Below are 12212 nucleotides of genomic sequence, written 5' to 3' on the forward strand. Positions count from 1 at the left end.
AGACAAATTCTTCAGAACAGTGACTCCCACAGTGAACTGCACACCATATTCGCATCCTATAATCAATATACAATGGAAGTGAAATGTGAAACTTGTGTTCCAACACGTCATGCGCCCAACACCAGTAATGGTGGAAATGGACAATACCTGCAACAACAGGACCTACTTGCAGACTTCACATTCAATGAACACAGAGCTACATATCATCAGGATCTCACTCAAACAACAAGTCTGTACAATGGCCACTTGTATGCGTTTGTGGTTCAACCATGCCAGTCAAATACATTCATTGTGCAATATACAGTCTAGCCGGCTGGGCTTTTCAAGGTGTGTTCTGGTTTTCCACCTACATTGTGATTGTACTTAGAGTGCTTGCCTGCCAAGCTCGGTCTGATTACACCATCATAGTACGAACAAGACTTAGGTGGAGCTCTGTTAAGACCAGACTCCATATCCAAGCTGTCGGTATTTTAACCAGAATATACAGCCACCTGGTTTCAGGTTGCTGAGCTCGAATTACAAAATCACGGCACTGTGGAAGATATACCTAATTTTCTGACTTTACTGTGTAATGCAGCTAACTGTGCTCACATAATGAGTGAATTCATCCATGTACCACAGACTACAGGAAAATTTGATACCACAAAGACAGCACTACTATAACACCCTGCCAAGACATCAGAACAGCAGTAGTGTCAGATCATTTATGAAAAACAGACTGTTAGCACAATACCTTTGCATCTATGGCAGTATCTAAGAGGCTGTTTGTTCTACCATTATGGCAGACAGTACACTTAGTTCCATCTGGTTGCTCAAACTACATCCTCTAATTCAGTCTGCTTTGATTTCGTAGGAGCACAATTCGATGGAGACTCAATTATTTGTTTGGGTGATAAGCTATCTGTAATGCCTCAGCTACAACAGGGATCAGAAGCATGGTACAACTATGCACCCCACTTCGAATCAACTGCCATATTCAGGCCACAGCAACTGTTCAAGGATGCTGAGTCCTGAGCGTTCAAGGACACACCCGACAGCACATGACCAGGGTGTGCTGACCTGCAGCCTGCTCCAGTAACCGTGCCTGAGGTAAACGACTGTCCGTGCACCGGCAAGGAGGCATGACCACAAACGTGCTGCTCCCACACTTGCTTTGGCAAGAAAGCACATAACTGCTTGCAACCACCTGAATTCCAGATGAAGGGACGTGCAGCCAAAACTAGTTTGGCCATACCTACAGGAGTGGATGCGAGACTGTTTGGACTATGCCCCTAACTGATGCTTTCTTGTAGTCACTGGCTCTGCAGTGGGCACTATACCTGGACAGTCATCTACGACAACAGGCAAGATGTCAGAGACACATCTGTTTGCTATCAATGACAGCCCCATCAGGCAATTGGTGACAGCTGAATAGACAGCGGACCTCAGGCTAGAAGCATATGCACTTGGCACTTTGTCACCACTGACTTGTATGAACCAATGATTTGGGCAGAGACGCCGACTGCACCTTCCACCTCTCACTACCTGTCAGACCTAGCAGCAGGGTTATCATGTCAGACTATTACAGGGGAGTCAGTACTCAGGCATCGACCCCTGCCCCATCTAGAATACAAACCGGGTGCTCCATTCAGGACAGTCACCCTCGAACACCCAAGGAACATGACATCCACACAATGACCTAGATATAAGAAGAGACTAAACAGGAAAGGGTAGGAATGCTGAAAGAAAACTCCGACCTCAAACTTTAATTACATCTGATAGAAACGGAGCTGGACAACATGCAAGCTTACCTCGCACCCCTATGACGAGCAACAATACGGGACAACAAGCTCCAACTGACCGACACGCACCACACCATATTCACAGGTCAGTATGGTGAACAACTTTCATACCCCCACATATGCTTCCAAGGCTCCACCCTCACTGCACACAAATTACACAATGGAGGGTGAAGCGCAACCAAATAAGTACCATGCCAGGACCATGGATCCAATTTAAAGTGCGGCACCTGGCACGCAACAGACTGCGTGCAACCAAAAATATCACAGAAGAATTGTTACAGGCAGAAATACTCAGAGAGAAATACAATTAGAGAGTTTTTGGCCACCAATCACTTGGTGCCCAAACAAGACTGATCATACAAATTGTGTGGCGATTACCATTCCTCGAATGCACATACAATAACTGATCGATACCCCAGTCCAAACATCGAGGATTTTATGTGTGGCTTAGCTGATGTTTCTATTTTTAGTCTCATAGACTGTAAAAAAGTGTATCTCCAGATCCCTACGGTGAATGACGATGTACCAAAAACTGCAGTAATAACACTGTTCTGGTTGTGTGAGTTTTTATTTGCACCATACAGCTTAAAAATGCTCTCATTTTACTGACAAAATAATGTTACAATTCTCTTTCTGTTTTTCACATTCAGATGACATTTTGGTTTTTTCACCTTCACAACAAAAACATGAGTAGCACCTCTGCATCATTTTTGAAACACTCAAACACTATGGTGTAGTGACAAATGATGAGTAATGTCAACTTGGCCAAGCATAATTACTTTCCTCAGACACTCCATCAGCCAACCCATGGTTCAACATATGTCAGAATGAACTGAACTCATACAATCACTTGCTTGACTGACCAACTATCAGAAATTACAGAGGTTTCTCAGACCAATAAATTTCTATAGAAGTCCTCTGCCACAAGCTGTGGCAATGCAGGTCCCACTCACAGACATGCTTGCGGGTAAAAACAAATGTGACAAGCAGTCTCTGACATGGACAAAGGAAATGCAACAGGCATTCAATAACATCAAACTGTCCCCGAACACCCCATCATGCTGGCTCACCGCATTTCAAACACCCTCTTGTCTGCCACTGTTGATGCCAGTGACATGGCAATTGGGGCACTCCCCAACAATTTGTCAATGGGGAACAGCAACTATTGTGTATCCTTTTACGAATTACTCTTTCATAATACAAATAGTCCACCTTCGACCGCAACCTGCTAGCCATGTATAAGGCAGTTGTGTAATTTCAAAGCAGATGTAGAAGACAGGGCATTCACAATTTATACTGACCGTCAACGTCTTGCAGAAGCTATACATAACCTGGGTAAAGACTGCCCTCCGAGACGTTTCCACCACCTCGGCTATGTCGGTCAGTTTACCGCCAATGTCCAACACATCGAGAGTACTGACAACATAGTGGTGGATTACCTGTCACACATTAATATGCTACCTATGAGCATTAACTACAAAGAGCTCACCTTGGCAGATCCACAAATCTGCAAGCTTCTGAGAGATGAATTGGCCGGCCTGAAATTTGAAAGCCCCACTCTTTCCGGTTCTGACAAATCTGGTTCAATGTGTTGTAAGGTAGAATCCACCCTTCAGTTCCACTTCTGATGCAGAAATGTGCCTTCAACAGCCTCCACGGCTTGTCACTCCTGGTGGTACAACCTTCTACCAAGCTAGTCACTGAATGTTTTGTCTGGGCAGATGTGAAATGAAATTGCAGACAGTGGACACAGGCTCGCAAAGCATGCCAATGCTGCAAAATGTGCCACCATGCCAATCCCTTGCTCGGACAGTACGACATTCCTGCAGGAAGGCTTCAACATGTGAAATACAGTCACAGTAGGTTTGCTACCGGTGGCCGGCGGCAACAGATACTAGTTTTATGCGACTGACCACATTATCAGGTAGGTCAAGGCCCCATCCCCACTGGATTTTACTCCAGAGATCACAGCAAGGATATTTGTGCAATACGGATTTCGCACTTCACAAGTCTGGCCGCTATCACCTTGGACCGGGGTTGCTAGTCGGCCTCATCCCTGAAGCTTCACAACCTTTGTGGTGTTAAACGTTACCACACCACTGCCTACCTCCCACAGAACAGCAGGCTAGTAGAGTGATGGCACCTCATTGAGTGACCAAAAAGGCACATCTTGCGCATTAGAATACAATTGCGACAGCCTCACGGACATGCTGAGATCTTCACATGTGAGACCCTAGCGAACTGTGAGTTCATCGTGCCACACAATGACACTGCACGGGCATCCCATCAGCCCCTTGAGGTCTTGCAGAGAGGTGAAAACACCTTTGACATACTTCCTTGCAAAAGAACCACAACAGTGCACATACACAAACCCGATCAGGTCCTACACGATGCTACTGATGCTCAGGACGCGCACACTTCATCATCTATTGCTGACACAGGGCAGCAAATTGACATCTGCACCAACCGAAGTTGCTGCAATGACACTTTTTTGCCCATTCTTCCCACATCCCTTTGGACGCCACTTCGCTATCCCACCGACCAGCACCTCACCTCAACGATTACATCCTTGACTATAAGAAAATGATATGCGTCCTCCCCCGACACTATGAATTAGGATGCTACATGGGGACTTAGCCTGTAGGAGATGTGGATTATGTCATAAACTACAATCTTCGACACTACCAACATGTTTGTTCTTCTACAAGGTCCAAGGGCAAGTGTACTCCCCATGGAGTTAGGTGTTATATTAATAAAGCAAAGCACATATAACTGTATCCTACAGTATTAAGAATTCATGCAGTACACTTCCCACATGGAAGACCTACACATCTACATATTCACATTACCTAAAATAAGGGAAAGACAACCTCTCACCTATAGCAGATTAACGCATGGAGCCCAGACATAAGACAGGAAACAACACACACACACACACACACACACACACACACACACACACACACACACACACACTCCCATGACCACAGCAATACTAATGGCTGATGCTTGACTATTGAAAGCATTTGCTTGAGCTGATGGAGGTAGGTAGGGAACAGGGAAAGACGGAAGGAGGGTGTAGCAGAAAAGAGGCAGGTCTTTGGACAGATGACTCCATAGCTGCACAACAAGATGGATAGAGTACAAAGGACAAAGCAAAAAGAGATGTAGGAAGTGGTAGGTAGACAGGGGGATATAGAGGGAGAAAAAGGAAGGGGAGAAAAAGGAAGCAGTGAAAAGGAAAGAAAGATGAAGATAATGAGGGAGAAAGTTGAAAGAGTAGGGGGACGGAAAGGGGGGGAGGGGGAGGAGGAGAGTGAGTAGGGGGATGGATTGAGAGAGGGGGGAGAAAGAGGGAGGGAGGGGAGATGGCCACTTGGGGGGGGGGGGGATTTTAACTTGTAATAACATTGAGACAAATGTCACTAACTAACTGAAAAAGTGCTGGATGTAATTGGCATGGTCTAGAGTTTCAGAAAAAATCCGCTAGATGTCGCTATGAGCGCTGACCTGGAGCGTGCAGCCAGTCTTGCCCAATATGGCGTCTGCGCAACACAAGGAGTATTGTGTTATTAAATTTAGTCATACTCAATCAGTGATTGCAGTTCAGCAGGCATTTCATATTCGATTTTGTACTAAACCACCATCACCAAAGAACATTCAACGACGGTATAAACAGTTTGAAGAAACAGGGTGCCTCTATAAAGGTAAAAGTCCTGGCCGGCCAAGCATTCCTGAACAAACAGTGGAACAAATCCAATGAGCCTTTGAGCGGAGCCCCCGCAAGTCTACACATCATGCTAGCCAAGAACTTGCGTTACTGCGCATGACAGTGTGGCGTGTGTTACGGCTTCGTTTAGCCCTCAAAACCATATTGATTACAACTGGTAAAAGCTCTTCCAGATACTGACAAAGTGAAACGAGTGGACTTTAGCAATGCTATTCTAGAGGACATGGAAGATTATACTTTTATGTCATGGTTGATATTCAGCGATGAGGCAACTTTCCATACTAGTGATAAGGTTCACTGTCATAATGCGCATATATGGGGGCTCAAAAATCCTCATGAAACAATTGAACACAAACGTGATTCACCAAAAGTGAATGTTTTTTGTGCTGTTTCGCAAAGCAAGATTTATTGACCCTACTTTTTTGAGGAAGAAGCTGTAACTGGAATCATATCTTGCAATGTTACGGAACCGGTTATTCCCAACTTGACTCTGACAATTTCATCTATCAGCAAGATGGGAGCACCACCGCACTGGCACAACATGTGCAGTTTCCTCAATGCCCATGTGCCTCAACGTTGGATAGGGCGTACAGGAATGCGTGACCAGGCTTTACAATCTTGGCCTCCTAGGTCCCCTGACTTAACACCATGTGGTTTCTTCCTGTGGGGATATGTTAAACAATGTGTTTACATTCCTCCCTTACCTTGTGACATTGATGAAATAAAAACCAGAATATCAGCTGCTGTAGCTTCAGTGACAGAAGACACCTTACGCTCAGTTTGGGATGAATTCGGCTATCGGCAAGGTGTCATTCGTGCAGCCAATGGAGGACATATTGAACATTTATGATGGAGTTTTATAAACTTCTGTCTTTTCTGAGTAATTTAGTATGCAATTTGTTGGTGTTAAGCCCTACTTCCTAATAAATAATTCTATTTAAAGTCGGGTCATTCTTTTTGGAACACGCTGTAATAGGACACGACAGCGCAGCACAATGTGCAGGGAGTGGAAGCGATGTGAACAAAAGAGAGAAAGGAAAAACTAAGGTGAGGTAATGAGAACAGGTTAGCACAAGTTTAGGCCAAAGGGAATGCGAGAGCACAGGACAAGTTGGAGACACAATGACCATCTGTGTAGTTTAAATAAGCATGTGCTGGAAGGGAGTATCTGAATGGCCCATGTGATGGAGCAGATATTGAAGATGATGATGTTTGGTTTGTGGGGTGCTCAACTGCGCGGTTATCAGCGCCCGTACAGATTTCCAACCTTTGCTCAGCCCAATCTCACCACTTTTTATGAATGATGATGAAATGATGACAACACAAACACCCAGTCATCTCGAGGCAGGTAAAAATCCCTGACCCCTTCAGGAATCGAACCCGGGACCCAGTGCTCAGGAAGCGAGAACGCGACCATGAGACCACGAGTTGCGGACCAGATGCTGCAGTCATATGTGTTCTGGTGTGCTGCATACTTGGCAAACTGGATGGTGAAGTTTCTGGTTTGCCACAGTCTGGTGGTGGCCACCCATGCAAGTACGTAATTGGCTTCTTGTCATGCACATACAGAACATTGCACAGTAATTACAGATTAGCTGACATATAACTTGGCTGCTTTCACATTTGGCCCTGCCATTTATTGGGTGGGAAATGCCTGTGACTGAACTGCAGCAGGAGGTAGTGGTGGGTGTGTGGAACACCGCTGGAATGTATAACCATGAACTCTTGAAGAGCTCAAGGATGCCTTCCACAATCTATACAACACTGAGTTGTGTATGCTTGTGGGTCCGAGTGTGCCAGCCACATTTCAGTGGTGTATCAACAACAAGGAAGACAGTTTGAATATGAAAAGAAGAGATGTATACTGTAATTTGTTGGTAGGCTTGTACCACATTCAGATTATTAAAAATTAATGTAAGTTAAGTAAGTGTGTAATGACTTTTGTACCACCCTTTGTAAGTGGGACTCAATATTTGTAGGTAATTCCTTTGAAAAACACTACTGAAATCAAGTGACTACCTATGCTAAACGATCATCCCAGAATCTGAAGCACAGCACCCAGACCAATTTGCAGGCTGCCATCTGACAGCTTCCAGGGGGGCAACAAAAATTTTATTTTCAATATTTTGCATAATTATTGATGGAATTTAAAATACTTGAAATTCTGTCATAGTACTCATTAAGAGGTATAATCTTATATTAAATGGTTAACACCACAAAGCGGGTTTTACAGTTAGAAACTGTGTGTGTGTGTGTGTGTGTGTGTGTGTGTGTGTGTGTGTGTGATGTTATTTGAGAATGAGAGCATTTAGCGACTTCCAACTGACCTCCTTTTTTTTTTACACACACCATTTCAAACCATTTTGAACCATTTGCTCACTGGCACCTCCCTCTAATGGTGAATGAAAAATAATTTATTGTTTATTACATATTCACTGTTTGTGGCAGCATCAGGTGTGGAATTTTCATTTATTACTTATTTACTGTTAATTGTATTTGCAACACCTATTGCAGACAGTATCCACATATACCATTAATGTACTTGCAAGATTATATCAGCATATGACACATAGTTCACAGGATATCAAGTGATAAACATTTTGTTGCATGAAAAACTAGCAATGGCATGCAGTAACGCTTCAACAACAGGCTTGACATTTTAATTTATTACGTCTTTACTACTTATTCAATTTTCAATACACTTTGCAGAGAGTATATACACATATCACTGAACGTACCTGCAACATTATATCATTGTCGACACGTATGTTAGAAGATATGTTGTCATAAACATTTATATGCGTGAAAAACTAGGTTTTGTTTAAAAGGGAGCACAAATTATACAGTTTATATTCATCCAGTGTTTCATAATGAGAGCACTTAGTGACTTACAACAAACTTTAAGCATAAATTCAAACCTTTCCTAAACTTTTTCTCTCTTACATGCTTAAAAGCAAACATTTAACACAGTAACTCATTTGTAAAGCAGTCAGACATTTGAAACTGTTTCTACATGGGAGGCTGATTCTTTAAACAATCAGGGGTTACCAGTTAACTATTAACAGCAGATAAGCAACAGCTCCACGGCAAAACTGAGGCGGCAGCATCTTTTCTCAGAATAGCAGTGTTCTTACTATGCTACTCAAAATTAAATTTAGAAGGCATAAGAGTGAACAGCACTAAGAAGTACAGTGACAGTTTATTGTTATTACAGTATACAGATGAAGTTTCTTTGAGGTCTTTGTCTTATGTTAATGAACTCTGTAATTCGTTCACCATCCATGAAATTTTTCCTTTTTATGGGATCTACAGAACGTAATGAATGAATGAATGAATGAATCTTCCCAGGCTAGTGGTTATGGAGGGAGGGGAAAGAACTGCAGGAACAGGGGGTGGGAAAGATATGTGGAGCAAGGGGCAGAATGATGAGGTAATGGGAGGTAGAACAACAGACAGTTGACAGTCAGTGGCAGTAGATGACAGGAACTTAATAACGTAAGATCCACAAAGCTGAGGTGTGAAGCTAGAAAGACAGAAAACTTTTAAAAATTTTACATATGTATACATGCTATGCATCAATCAGCTGCAGGTGACTGATTGCCTTTCCACATGTAAATTACATCATCATAATATTCATACAATTTTATTTTTTCTGCCATGTGTGTAATTCAAAATTGGTTGTAATCTGGAAAGAGTTTGCAACAAGTAACAATCACAAAATAACAGAACATAACAAAAGATACATACTGTCTAACTGTTGCATCATTACCTCTGCACAATGAAGGGACAACTTCAACCCAGAAGATCTAGCATTCTCTAACAGAGGCAAAAAGTCTTCAATATTTCCTTTGCATGGATGGCCACTGAGGTCAATTCCCACCACAATGTCTGGATACTTAGAGTGCATATCCACTGCTAACAGAACATTTTCTTCTGCTTCTGTTAATCCTCTCTGGCGATCTACTGACACTATAAGCTTTGTTAATATGTTTCTTGATATATTTGCCTTTCTGAAAATAATACAGTGAGCAGCACTAATTTACTGTTACTCACATAAAGGGCCACAGCAATAAACAACAGAGTATAATATTTGTAGGTAAAGAAAAACCAGAATTAGCAAGAAACTGAAAGAGAAGCAGAGAGGAAGAACAGATTGTTAACCATCACATCAAGTATTTATAAAAGGAAAAAATAGTCCAGAATGAACTTCAACAAGCTAAATATAGGGGAAATAAATATGACAATGACGATGGAAATGAAAGAGTGCAGGAAACCACTCATCTGCACATGAAATCGTGGCTGGCATAAAGACACACTTAAGAGATTAGAAAATCACATTAGCATTCAAGCTTTTGTTCTTTTTCTAGTACTAATATGAAGTTGGTCTCTCTCTCTCTCTCTCTCTCTCTCTCTCTCTCTCTCTCTCTCACACACACACACACACACACACACACACACAGACACAAGTGCAATTCACACACACATGACAACAGTGTATGGCAGCTGAAGAGTGGCTTCAGTTGCACAGACTTCGGTCATGTGTGTGAGTTGCACTTTTGTGTGTGTGTGTTGTCTACTTTAGACAATGTCCTTGTTGGCAGAAAGCTTATTTTGTGACAGTCTTTTTTGTTGAGCCTATCTGTGACTCAGTATCTCCGTCATGGGGTGAGTAGTAACAAACCTTTTCATAATATTGTTACAATCCATCCTGGATTTTCCATTGTTTGAAAATAAAGTTACACAACTATTTTTTGTTTTTGTTTGTTTGTTTGCAGGTACATGTCTGCAGTCATAGTACACATTGAAATCCCCACTAAGCAGTACCATAGCACATTGCTAGAGAAGCCAAAACAAAAACAAAATGGCACAGCCCATGGGTAAAATGGAGTACTGTGCAGTAATTCATTTCCAGCTGCAGTGGAAATGTTTGACAACTCGGCAGTTCAATCCAAATGAGTTCTGTCACTATCTGGTTTGGCCTGACGCAGCTGCAAACATTTCAATTGCAGCTGATAACGTAATTCAGCACAGGACTCCACTTTGCCCATAGGCTGTGCCACTGTTTTTGTTTTGGCTTCTCAAGCAACGGTTCTGCTGCATAGGGTTTTCAAAGTGTACTATGACTGCAGACAAACAAAAAATAGTTGCGTAATTTTTTTTATGTTGTTGTTGTTGTTGTTGTGGTGGTGGTGGTGGTCTTCAGTCCTGAGACTAGTTTGATGCAGCTCTCCATGCTACTCTATCCTGTGCAAGCTTCTTCATCTCACAGTACCTACTGCAGCCTACATCCTTCTGAATCTGCATAGTGCATTCATTTCTTGGTCTCCCTCTACAATTTTTACCCTCCACGCTGCCCTCCAATTCTAAACTGGTGATCCCTCGATGTCTCAGGACATGTCCTACCAACCGATCCCTTCTTCTAGTCAAGTTGTGCCACAAGCTCCTCTTCTCCTCAATTCTATTCAATACCTCCTCATTAGTTATGTGATCTACCCATCTAATCTTCAGCATTCATTTTGAAAGCTTCTATTCTCTTCTTGTCTAAACTATTTATCGTCCACATTTCACTTCCTTACATGGCTACACTCCATACAAATACTTTCAGGAACGACTTCCTGACTTCCTGACATTTAAATCTATACTCGATGTTAACAAATTACTCTTCTTCAGAAATGCTTTCCTTGCCATTGCCAGTCTACATTTTATATCCTCTCTACTTCGACCATCGTCAGTTATTTTGCTCCCCAAATAGCAAAACTCCTTTACTGCTTTAAGTGTCTCATTTCCTAATCTACTTCCCTCAGCATCACCTGACTTAATTCGACTACATTCCGTTATCCTCGTTTTGCTTTTGTTGATGTTAATCTTATATCCTCCTTTCAAGACACTGTCCATTCTGTTCAACTGCTCTTCCAAGTCCTTTGCTGTCTCTGACAGAATTACAATGTTATCTGCGAACCTCAACGTTTTCATTTCTTCTCCATGGATTTTAATACCTACTCCGAACTTTTCTTTTGTTTCCTTTATTTCTTGCTCAATATACAGATTGAATAACATTGGGGATAGGCTACAACCCTGTCTTACTCCCTTCCCAACCACTGCTTCGCTTTCATGCCCCTCGACTCTTATGACTGCCATCTGCTTTCTGTGCAAATTGTAAATAGCCTTTCGCTCCCTGTATTTTACCCCTGCCACCTTCAGAATTTGAAAGAGAGTAATTCAGTCAACATTGTCAAAAGCTTTCTCTAAGTCTACAAATCCTAGAAACGTAGGTTTGCCTTTCCTTAATCTATCTTCTAAGATAAGTCATAGGGTCAGTATTGCCTCAAGTGTTCCAACATTTCTACAGAATCCAAACTGATCTTCCCCGAGGTTGGTTTCTACCAGTTTTTCCATTCGTCTGTAAAGAATTCGCGTTATTATTTTGCAGCTGTGACTTATCAAACTGATACTTCAGTAATTTTCATGTCTGTCAACACCTGTTTTCTTTCGGATTGGAATTATTATATTCTTCTTGAAGTCTGAGGGTATTTCACCTGTTTCATACATCTTGCTCACCAGATGGTGTAGTTTGGTCAGGGCTGGCTCTCCCAAGGCTGTCAGTATTTCAAATGGAATGTTGTCTACTCCCAGGGCCTTGTTTCGACTCAGGTCTTTCAGTGCTCTGTCAAACTCTTCACGCAGTATCATATCTCCCTTTT

At 42.3% G+C, this 12212-nt stretch overlaps 1 protein-coding gene across 4 annotated transcripts in view; it reads right to left on the reverse strand.

The window, feature by feature from the left end:
* Nucleotides 1-12212, reverse strand: part of LOC126272642 (adenosine deaminase-like protein) — a 68337-nt gene that overhangs the window by 12527 nt on the left and 43598 nt on the right. For all 4 annotated transcript variants that reach the window (XM_049975631.1, XM_049975633.1, XM_049975632.1 and 1 more), the window contains one exon: nucleotides 9281-9521. In XM_049975631.1, the coding sequence (XP_049831588.1) occupies nucleotides 9281-9521 (241 nt within the window). The remainder of the gene's footprint in view (nucleotides 1-9280; nucleotides 9522-12212) is intronic.

Source organism: Schistocerca gregaria, chromosome 5, assembly GCF_023897955.1.
Source record: "Schistocerca gregaria isolate iqSchGreg1 chromosome 5, iqSchGreg1.2, whole genome shotgun sequence".
NCBI lineage: Eukaryota > Metazoa > Arthropoda > Insecta > Orthoptera > Acrididae > Schistocerca > Schistocerca gregaria.